Source organism: Polypterus senegalus, chromosome 4 (assembly GCF_016835505.1).
Source record: "Polypterus senegalus isolate Bchr_013 chromosome 4, ASM1683550v1, whole genome shotgun sequence".
Lineage (NCBI taxonomy): Eukaryota > Metazoa > Chordata > Cladistia > Polypteriformes > Polypteridae > Polypterus > Polypterus senegalus.
Genome location: NC_053157.1, coordinates 222,108,523 through 222,120,458, shown reverse-complemented (window position 1 = coordinate 222,120,458; position 11,936 = coordinate 222,108,523). Strand labels below are relative to the sequence as shown.

Here is an 11,936-nt window from a genome sequence, read left to right as displayed (position 1 = left end):
ATTAGAAAATCAGGTGCGCGTCATACACGAGGAAATGTAATGTTTACTTCTTCTGCTTGGGCTCGCTGGCTTGCTCTCTCTCTCGCTTGCTCGCTCTCTCTCTCTCTCTCTCTCTCTCTCTCTCTCTCTCTCTCTCTCTCACTTGCTCGTGCTCTCTCTCTCTCTCTCTAAATGCTTCCTATACAATCACAATGCACGTCATACACAGGGCAAAACGATTTTCGCGATTTTCTTTGTAAAAATTAGGGTGCACGTCTTACACGAGGGTGTGTGGTACACGAGTAAAAAGCGGTATTATTTGAAACCATTGCTATGTTGAGTATTATTGGGAATCGGATTTGGGGCTCGGTGGCGCCCCCTACTGGTTACATTAGTTATGACTTCTTATGATTTCAAGGATGCAATTTCTGTTATATCCAAGCAAAAGCAGGAATAGCAACAACTTTACATGTTTCGCCCTTATTTGGGCTCATCAGGCGTACACACTCCACTGCACCCCTCATGGGGATTGAACCTCAGATGTTTGCCGACTGGCAGACTAACCACATGCATTACCTGGTAGGTAACCAACCATACAATCAGGTCAGGACTCTATGAATATATATATGTTATGTTTTATGTTAGAAATGTTTCACATCGAAATGTCAAAATCAAGCATTGTGCATAGAGTCTTTCATAATGACTAACTTACAAAGGGGTCTTTATATTATACAAACTGAAGTAGTCATTCAAACATTAAATATTTACACTTAATTCTTAAATACAAAAGTGCATTATTCTCCCTTTGATTCCCCTAAGGGCTCCCCCAGACAGTGTCCTCGTCCCCAGACAGGCTCTTCCATGTCAAATAGAAGCCCTCCTGACCCCCACTAAATCCAAGTTGTCTGTTCAGTTGGCGGACATCATTGGTGACCCCCTGGCTCATTCCAAGCCATGGCAGGACAGCCGACAAGTGCAGTTGGGTCCCAGCAGGCACGGGACGGCCGACTCCTCTGTTCCCGCCGTGCAAGCTGAGAGGCGGACTGTGCAGAGTGAAATGTCCGTGGAGCACCTCACGATACTCAGGAGCTCCGGAAACACTCTCTCCTCGGGCTCTGGGCTGTTACTGCCGGACTCGGAGTGGTCGTCAGTGGGGGGCATGTCATCCAGAAAACCCTGGGTGTACAGAATGTTAGAGAAGCTTGTCCCAGAGGAGTCGGGAGCGCTCCGTTCAGACCAGCAGGCAGCGTCGTCCGTGTCACACACTTGGTCGCTATATAGCGTATTGCCCAAGTCTGACAGGAAGGAGATGTGATCACCAGCACTGTCCATCTCTGCAACTTTGTGGGGAAAGTCCACCATACCCTCATTGGATAGGACCATCTGTGAAAAAACAAAGGCAGAGGATCACTGTGACAGTTATTTATATATATATACACACACACATATAAAATAAATCCCATTGATTCACTGAAGTGCATCAAAAAAGAAAAACAGTTAAACACTCCCCACCCACACACCAGCACCCATTGCTAGGTGCTACAAGATCAGCAGGAGAAGATGACGGGTTTGATTGTCACTAGACCACTTGAACGGGAAACATGCAAAAAGTCGTTGAGAAGAATCATGAATTAATTCTGTTTATTTTCACACATCGCTTTTCTCTAAGTACAGGCTCAGAGGGTGTCTTTTTATTGATATTATATTTGCCAATGTAGTTGGTGCCATTGATGTGTCATTTACACCCACACCTAATGTTTCATTTCCTCCTGTGCCATCTAGTGACTAATCTGAGGGCACATAATGGGTTTCGTTGGTTTTTTTTTTGTTTTGTTTTGTTTTTTTTACTGCTGTGGCATCTTTAAGCATTTGATTTGTCACTTAATTTTAATTTCAATAATATAATGTTTTTAATATAAACATGCACTATATGACCAAAAAGTATGTAGACCATCCTACAGGTGAATGTCATTGTTAACAAGTACCTATAAAGAAGCAGTAGAGTGGGCCGTGGCTTTAACTATGCCACCTTTGCCACACATCAGGATGTGAAATTTCTGCTCTGCTAGATCTGCCCCAATCAGCTGTAAGTTCTACTATTGTGGAGCAGAAGCATTCAGGAGCAGCAGCAGTTCAGCCATGAAGTGTTAGACCACGCAGACTTAGAGTGGGGCTGTCAAGTGCTGAAGGACATACCCCATAAATATCACCTCTTCTCTATGGAGTCACTTACAGCACAGTTCCAAACTGCCCCTGGAAGCAACAGCATCAGCATCAGCATCAGCACAAGATCTGTGAGTTGGGAGCTTCAAGAAATGGCTGAGCAGTCGTACACAAGCCTAAGATCACTCAGTATGATGACAAGTGCTGGTTGGAGTGGCCTAAAGCATTGGATTCTGGAGCGAATCACACTGCATTCCCTGGCAGGAGGGCAGTCTGGTGGACCAGTCTTGTTTTGGAAGATGTCCAGAAAGGCACAACTTTCTGGACTGCATGGTGCCTACTGTAGAGCTTGTTGAATGAGGCATAATAGTCTGGGGCTGCTTGATTCTAGTGAAGGGCACTGCTAATAATACGGCAGATTAAGACATTTTAGACAAGTGAGCACATCCATCTTTATGGTAACAGTTTGTTGAAGGCTCTGCTTTGTGGTCTACATGGAGGAACTCGAGTAGCCTGACCTCAACTCTACTGAACACATTTGGAATGAATTTGAACACCAGTCGAGAGTCAGATCTTCTCGTCCAAAGCCAGTAACCTGGTCTCACAAATGCTCTTTTAGCTAAATGGGTACAAATTCCCACAGACCAACTTCAAAATCACCTGATGTCTAAAATGACGTTAAAGCCACAATGGAGGTCCACATGGTTTTGCCATGGGGTGTCCAACAAAATCAAATGAGTGTGATGGTCAGCATATAGTGCACCATGTAAGGTTGTGTCATCTTAAAATACTTAACACACCTTGTTCCAAAAGTTTGGAGTAAATAAGTGAATAAAGGGGAAAAAATTCACAATCACAGTCAGAAGGAAACAAAATGCTTTACAGGAAATGACTGTTTGCATAGAATAATGTGATAGAAAAAGTATCAAAACACAATAACATCCATCCATTATCCAACCTGCTTTATCCTAACTACATGGTCACAGGGGTCTGCTAGAGCCAATCCCAGCCAACACAGGGCGCAAGGCAGGAACAAACCCCGGGCAAGGTGCCAGCCCACCGCAGACACAATAACATTATAATAATAATTAAATAATTAAATTATATTACGTATTTAAGATTGTTTAGAAGGCTAAGAGCTGGTCTGCCTGTCTATCATATAGTGCCTTATCATATAGTACCTTCTATCTATCTATCTATCTATCTATCTATCTATCTATCTATCTATCTATCTATCTATCTATCTATCTATCTATTATATAGTGCCTTCTATCTATCTATCTATCTTATAGTGCCTTTCAGTATCTTTCTATCTATCTTATAGTGCTTTACACTATCTATCTATCTATCTATCTATCTATCTATCTATCTATCTATCTATCTATCTATCTATCTATCTTATAGTGCCTTTCAGTATCTTTCTATCTATCTTATAGTGCTTTACACTATCTATCTATCTATCTATCTATCTATCTATCTATCTATCTATCTATCTATCCTTAGCAGGACGTGACAGACTAAGGCGTTGCTTCCTCTGATCAACTACACCGTTCCCTACAGTAGATATCTCCTACTCCTCCACCTTCATACCTGTTAATCAGGTAACAGAAGTTCAGGATATTCTCATCTGGATCCCATGTGACACAAGAGGGACAGTTTGTCTCTTTAGTGATGACAGCAATATTCAGTGCACCGCCATATTGGAATTCACTGTCTTCATTGACTATGACATTCTAAATCATGTGTCTCAAACTCACCAAATTCAGTATATGGTTGTGAGGGGCCAGACGCCCCCCTTCAACCCCCTGCCAGCAGCACTGGGTACAAAGCAGGAAAGAGCGCTGTCTGGTTAGTAAGCCCATTGCAGGCAGTACTTTCCCAGGCGTCACTTTACAATTAGTATGTAATCCTGTTTCTTGGAAGTTTGTGATTTGAAATCAATCCTATTTTTTTTTACCAAAGCCAATGATCAAATTGTAAGACCATTCAAAATTTTAAAGCATAAAGTAAGGGATTAAATAAACAGATCGAAGAAAACACACTCAAGTACCGCTCAGCTCATGTTTTTCAATATTTAACCTAAGCTCACATCTTCAAGGGTGAGAGAAGGAAACCCTTACAGATACGTGAAGGCCATGCTGACTTTAAATGGTCGAGGACTGGGCACTGAATTTAAGCATAGGGTGTTAGATCTGTGAGGTGACAGCACTAACCACTGCGCTGACATGTGCCCTGTGCTCCTGACCTAAAGGAGGTGTGAAGCACACATTCAGCTTATAACTGAAGAGGAGATGGCACTGTGTCAATATAAACCCATATTTGCTCAAGCAGTGTCTGGGCCCCAACTTGGGTTTTCAAAACAGATGAATGAATGAGGTTTGTCTGTTGTACAATACTTTTGAGTGTTTTATTCTCGAGATACTTCCACCAGTGAACGGATTGGTAATCCTTATTCCAAACCTTCCATTTACCACATCTGATGGACTCACAGTGACCAGGAGTCCTTCCACAATATGCCGACAGTCCTCAATACTCAAAAGTTATCCTCTTTTGAGGAAAAATGTCAACCCCATCCTCCTCCTCCTCCATGGTCACAGGAGAGGATAACATTACATGAAGTTCGGGTGGATGTATGGAAGACGGGCTATCGGGTGAGTGTTTTGAAAGAACACAAAAGACGGGGCCAGAAGCTAAAACACATGAAAGAATAAAGAGAAAAACCTCAAAGACTATTCAGAAACAGACAGGAAGTCAAAAACAGACAACAGCAATATGAACAATAACAGGGTAAAGCCACAAAGGCAGAAAAAAAAAGAACAAGAAAAGAGCTCTAAAGACATAGTACTTTTATCAAAATCAAAACTACAAAGGGTTGGAGCCACCTACTGAACAAATGCTCTGCTCATTCATTACTGTGCCAGTTCTATTAGGAGAACAGAGTTTGGATGGGCGTGGCCAGAGACAGAAACCTGTCATGGGAGTGGCAGGGGGCGGAGTCTAGAACAAGACCTGATATCAACCTGCCCTTCACTATTAGGCGTCGGTTCTTTCAGCCTTTAACTACAATTCACGGTAGTGGGACACTGAAACCATTGAGCATTTTGAGGCATGCAGCACTGGGTGGAGAGTCAGTTTATTACTGGATATTATTATTATTATTATTATTATTATTATTATTATTATTATTATTATTGTCTGAGTGAATGTGGCATATCCTGAGTATCTGAACCTACCATCAGTCCTGAATGCCTAGTTCATCTTAATGCAATTCCTTTTTTGGTATATTAATAAAGATATTTACTGTTCATGCCTTTTAACATTCCTTCTCACATCAGCCAATTGTTTAATTTCCCTTAATCAAGATACAGGCTCAAAGGATATAGAATACCATTTCTGCCAAATTATGCAAATAAAACGGCAATTATGAAATAAAAAACCATATGAAAAAGTGCAGTGATATAACATAGCGTCATACACTTGTGCATGGGCAGTGTCTACCAGGTTCAGGTAAGGTGACACCGCTGTCACAAGTGCTTGTGGCCAGTAGAGTTCCACCTGCAGACCTCCGGAGCTTCACGCTGTTCAGGAGCCAAACTTCACCCTGTTATGAGCTGACGATGTGCTGATTAGTTTTTCAGCCAAATCGTGCAAGAGAAAGAAGCACTGTAGAGGAACCCTCAGACAGCGTAATTCTGCGATTAATTAAGACTTCTTCTCGTCATTTGCTATCATAATGACCTGTTTTATGATCAGAAAGATCAGCCTCAGAGCGGTTAATAATTACTGAAATGTTATACAATAGTTTGGGTAACTTGGTTCCTAAGGTGCAAAGCCTCGAATTGTTTTTGTTTCTGTTCCCATCACATTCTGACATTTTGGTTTTCCACCTCAGCACCCATACAGAACCTTCTGAGAGTATTTAGAACCCTTAACTTCTTACACATTTTATTATGTTGTAGTTCTGTGCTAAAATTATTGAATTTCAAGCGACACTCAACACCCCAGAATAACAAAAAAACAACAGGTTTAAGAATTTTAAAAATGCACTAAAAAATGGAAGTGTGATATTGACACAAGTATGGTGAAGCCCCCTCAGCAGAAGTTACAGCCCAGCGTTTTCTTTGGTTTGACCTGACAAGCTGCACACACACACACACACGTGGATTTGGGGACTTCCTGGCAGTGACGTTCCCATGAGTTCTGTCTCAGCCACTCCTTTGCTTTGTGCTTGAGGTCATTGTCCTGTTAGAAAGGGGAACCTCCAACTCAGCCTCAGGTCCAGAGCACTCTGAATCAGGTCTTCATTAAGGGTCTCTCTACTTTGCTCTTTTTCAGCTTTCCCTCAAACCCGATTGCTGCTGAAAGACAACCCCACATCCTGATACTGCTGCCACCATCATGCTTCACTCTTGGAATGGTACTGTACTTGGGTGATGCTGGTTTCCACCAGAAATGACGTTTAGAGTTGAGGCCAAACTGTTCAATTTTTGGTTTCATCAGACCAGAGAATCTTACATCTCATAATCTGAGAATCCTCAAAAAAAGTGACCTTTCATGACCCATCTGGCAACTCTGTCATAAGGCACAGATTAGTGGAGTGTTGCAGAACATTCTAATGTTCTAATGTGCAGTGATGGTTGTCTTTCTGGAAGTTCCTCCCCTCTCCACACAGATTCTCTGGAGCTCCATGAGAGGGACTATTGGATTCTTAGTCACCTCCCTTATCATTGCTCTTCTCCCCTAATTGCCCAGCTCTAAACCTTTTACATGTAAGAATCATTGGGACCCCTGTGCTCTTGGAAGCCTTCAACACAGCAGACATTTTTATAGCCTTTCCCAGGCCTGTGCTTTGATAAAATCCTATCTCTAAGCCGTGTAGGAAATTCCCAGTGTTTACTCTAATAGACATTGTCACCTCTATGTACAGTACGCATGTCAACTGAGCTGACCACAGGTGGACTCCAAACAAGGTGTAGAAATGGCTCTATTCAATAAAGGTGCGCACAAAAAGGTGAGCTTCAAAAGGGCGACCTCAATTGGGCGCGGCGAATAAAGGCATTCGTAGATAATTTAGTTCAAATGGCTCTGGAATATGTGAAGAGCAGCAAAGGTGCAGATCTACTCGTAGTCGAAGGCTACACATACGCATCTCGAATATCTACGTGACATTGCACATAATCTACAGCTTCAAGTGTAACACAACAATGAGTAAGAGCAGAAAACAACAAAATATAGATGGCTTTAGAAATAGTTCATTAGAAGTTCATGCTTTAATTAATTGGATGTTTTAATATTCTTGCTTTCGCCTTTTTATACGTTCAATCATTGCCTTTATCTAATAAATTTTCTGTAATAATTTTGTTGCGTTTGCCTTTATTCGCTGCGCCCAATTGAGGTCGCCCTTTTGAAGCTCGCCTTTATTTACGCGCCCTTATTGAAGGACACCGTAGAAACATCTCAGTGATGATCAATAGAATGGGATGTACCAGAGCCAAATTTCAAGTGTCGTAGCAAACGGCCTGAATGCGTTTTTTGCAAACATTTCTAAAATTCTGTTTTCTAAGGCTGACACATAACAAAAAGTGAAGGGGTCTGCATAGTTTCTAGGCCCAGTACATATCTGTGAACAGCGTGTGAGCTCCCCTGTGCCGACACCAAGTGGAGTCGCGGTGTGATGCCTACCAGAGTCTTGGGGAACTGGTCCTCCAGCATTCTCCTTCCTTTCACAAGGCGCAGGGCTGCCAGCAGAATCAGCAGCAGTAGAAGCGAGATGAGTCCTGCCATGATGTGCCAAATGGAGGCTAGGGGAAGAAAAACAATAAGAGTCAGAGAAAGACAGAGCGTAGGAGCCACACTTCCTGCATGAACACAGAGACCTCAAAGCACGTGACTTCTCTTCAGCGGTTATTTTCCTTCACCTGGGGCCTCCAGGTTAAAAATACGTAAATGAAGCAAAAGTTTAGGTAACCACAAAAAAAAAATAAAAATAAATAAAAAAAAATATATATATATATATATATATATATATATATTTTTTTAATATTATATATATATATATATAATAAAATTCAAATAGCAAGCAGCCGAGTAGCATGTCTTCTTCTTGTGTGAGCTATTCAGAACCTTGTGACTTTGTGAACTTTACAAAGTAAAGATTATCACTGACTATCTGAAGGAACAGAAGCACCCAGATGTCTGCCGGTCCAGTGAGGAGATACCCACTTAGAACTATAGTTAGAACTAGAGTTATTTGTGTTGTACCCTCTACACACCACCCACTGACTTAAACGGCACAGGTAAGTGCTTCAGATTTAACAGGCCAAGATTGTAATTATTAAAAACACCTTAACTCTTTGAGGCCTGAATATTTTTTCCAAAAAAGGATGGTTTCACACAGAAACCAACACAAAACATCTGTTAATGCACGCTGTGGCTGCCAGTTTGCCAAGAATGAGTGGCAGGCTGGCTGCCAGGCTGTCTTCATATAGCTGGGACAGCAGCAATAGCAGTCACAGTCACAGTGCATTACAATCTGGTTTCTACCTCTTATCATTGCTAAGTGGCAGTCCACCCTGGTGAACATTGTCAGTACCAATCAGCTGAAGCTGGAACCTCACATTAGTTTTTGATCGCTTGTATCAAAATCTGAGTCCGACAAGTTATAGTCCAATTCAGAGATAATAGACAAGACGTCATCCACGGAGTGTTTTGCTTTTTGCATTCGCTTTGATCTCTAGCCAGATGTCAGTGCCATTATTCCCGTTGTGTGCACCTTGCTATTCACGTGAGCGCAGGGAATCGCTTTCTTTCTAGCAATGAGAGTCCAATGTAATGGTTGGTTTTGTCACAGTTCACACTTGATTACCACCATCAGCTCCTCCTTTTGACAAAAGCTGACATCAGCCCTGAAAGAGTTAAAATTGTCTGAGATGTGAAATCCTTTAAGCACACAAGCTTCTTGAATGTGGCAAAGGTATTGGGGGCAGCTTGGCACAAGTGGTATTTACTGTATGTGGTGTGGGGGCAATGCGACACTTAGCTGTCATTTGGTTATTTTGCCTGTGAAGACATACTGGCTGACTGTCCAAGCATACAATAATCACAGAGCAGCTCTCAGACTCCCATTCCTTCCTGTCTTTAGTGCCCCCATGGAGGTGGCACCATAATGTTCAGGTAAGTCACAAATACTGTAAACAAGTGCATCTACCTGAAGGCACGAGAAGTGGCTCACAGTGGACATTTCCTATATTTGTGGTATTCACAGTACACTCACTGAGGTAGCACAAAACTGTGGACCCCCAGGAATAGTAGAGGGGGGCCCTCCCTGAACAAAGCATTTACAAAGACACCCTGATTTGACGTTCGTAGCATGTTTACACAGATGGATGCTGCTGTTGAACACAAAACAGCCATTCTCTGAAGAAATGGGAGTCTTTTAGGGGTACATGCACTGTAGCTAAAAGTGACCCCATTCTGATTTGTGTTTCATATTTAATTTTTGATATAAATCTGATATGAATGCAGACATCTATCCTGAATGCATCCCGCATGCGAAAAATGACTTCAGTCAGACAGATGCTGGTTGCTGCTTTACTTCCAGTTGTTTCAGTGCTGGACAAAGCTTGTGATGGCTTAGATGAAAAACAGGAAACAAAAGATGAAAGCCACTGGTCTGAGCACATGTCTTTCTGTCGGTGTCCTGTACATACGTCGAAACAAGGGGTCCAAAGGACTGGGGAGAGTGCGACGGCACAGGTGTGGATGCAAAACAGTTGTTATGAGAGCTACAGTATGTCAATTTTTACAGAAAAGTTCTGACCTCATCAGTTTTTTTGCTAATCACACTGCTCGGAAAACATCAAATCCGTGTCATGTATGAGTAAAAAAAAATTGAAACTAGAGCTGCAGTGGGAATGTGGCCTTTTTTCTGTTTTCCAAAATCAAATGCAAGATAGCAGGGACTGTTACTATCAACATCATGGCAGCTTTCATGGAAACGAATAACACAATGACAAAATAATTCTTCTTCTTCCTCTTCATCTTTTCCCACCTCTATGTAGGGTCAATGTCCTTGATCAACGTTCTCCAAGCATCTTGGCCCTGCATCTCCTCCTCAGTCAAGCCCTTTTCCTTCAGACCCTCTTTAACTTTATCCATCCACCTCTGCTTTGTACTCCCTCACTTTCTCTTCTTCTGTACTTCCATTCTCACATATTCCTTGTCTCTCCTCATCACATGTCCATACCACTTCAACCTCCTTTCTGTCCTTTTTTGTCCATCCAAACATCCATCTCAGTATTCTTATCTCTGCCATATAGCAGCTTCTTCTCCTGAGCTCCCTTTACTGCCCATGTCTCAGCTCCATACATTATTGCTGGCCTTACCACTGTCTTAAAAACCTTTATCCTTTGCCATAATTCTTCAAGCGCACAATACTCCTGATACCTTCTTCTAATTGTCCCATCCACCCTGCATTACATGATTTACCTCTATATCTAGTTTTCCATCTTTGGTTACCACTGACCCTAGATGTTTTAATTTTTCTAGTCTTTCCAATGGCTCTCCCTGCAGGCTCACTTCTAAATCCCGATCATTATTAAACCTCATCTATTCTGTTGTCTTCCTATTTATCTTCAATCCTTTATCTTTTAAAGTCCCTCTCCATTCTTCCAACATCCTCTCCACTTCCTCTTTCTGGTACCACTCAGCACAATGTCTTCATCAGAAAGCCTGCACCAGGGGTACTGGTCTTTTATCCCATGACTTAACACATCCATAACCTGAACAAAGAGGTGAGGACCCGGTGCAGACCTCCTCTTGTCTGTTACCCCAACACTGCTTTTAACCTGAGTCCTCACTCCCTCATACATATCCTGGACAATCCTCACATACTTCTTGGGTTCTCCTTGGTCTCTCGTGCACCTCCAGACCTCTTGACCTGGCACTCTGTCATACGTCTTCTCCAAATCAATAAACACCATATTTAATTCAAAGACTGCTTCAGTTTTTCCTCTCCCTGGGATAAAAATAACTGCTCCTCTCCTCCCCTATGATGGTATCTTCCCTAAGCCTTTTCTCTATAAACCTTTTCCACATTTTCATTATGTTTGATATCAGCTTTGTCCCTTGTCACACACGTGCGCATGGGAGGCAGCTAAAGGGCTCAAATGTGGGTAATTCCATGCCAGACCAGTGGTTGGCAGAGAGCACTAACCCTTTCTCTCTTTCCTCCGGAGACCAGTTATGGAAATCCCACCCGGCCCCAATGACATCACTTGTGGTTCCAGCCCCGATGACCTCTTTTCCAGTTCCAACTCTGCTGACCTCACTTTCTCTGCCTAACCATAAAACGGCCATTTTGTTTCATCCTGTCAATTCTGTGTTGGATTCAAATCTGCACACAACTCGCATTTAATTGCCTACTTTTGCAGCCTGATTTCAAGTGTACGGGTGGCTGCCCCAAACCTTTTTTTGTGCCATTTATCTGTTTATTTGACACTCTCTATAGTTTCCACAACACTGAACATTGCCCTTCTCTTTATAAATGGGTACGATCACAACGTTCCTCTGCTCCTCTGGTATTCTCTCCTCTTCCTAGATCTTATGCATTAGATCCCACAACACATCTACTCCTTCTTCTCCTAAAGTCTTCCACAATTCTGCTGGTATTTCATCTGGTCCTGTTGACTTTCCATTTTTCATTCTTTTCAGTGCCTCCTTTACTTCATCCCTCCTTATTTTTGGTCCTAGCCCTTCACATGGGATTCCATCCACCAATACTACCCTTCATTTAG

At 42.2% G+C, this 11,936-nt stretch overlaps 1 protein-coding gene across 1 annotated transcript in view; it reads right to left on the bottom strand.

Moving 5' to 3' along the window:
* Positions 1–594: 594 nt before the first annotated feature.
* LOC120528036 (interleukin-20 receptor subunit alpha-like) overlaps positions 595–11,936 on the bottom strand; it is a 60,167-nt gene continuing 48,825 nt past the window's right edge. Inside the window, exons 5-6 of the mRNA XM_039752001.1 lie at positions 7,825–7,943; positions 595–1,362 (exon numbers count right to left, since the gene is read on the bottom strand). Of these exons, the coding sequence (XP_039607935.1) occupies positions 922–1,362; positions 7,825–7,943 (560 nt within the window). The 3' untranslated portion in view covers positions 595–921. The remainder of the gene's footprint in view (positions 1,363–7,824; positions 7,944–11,936) is intronic.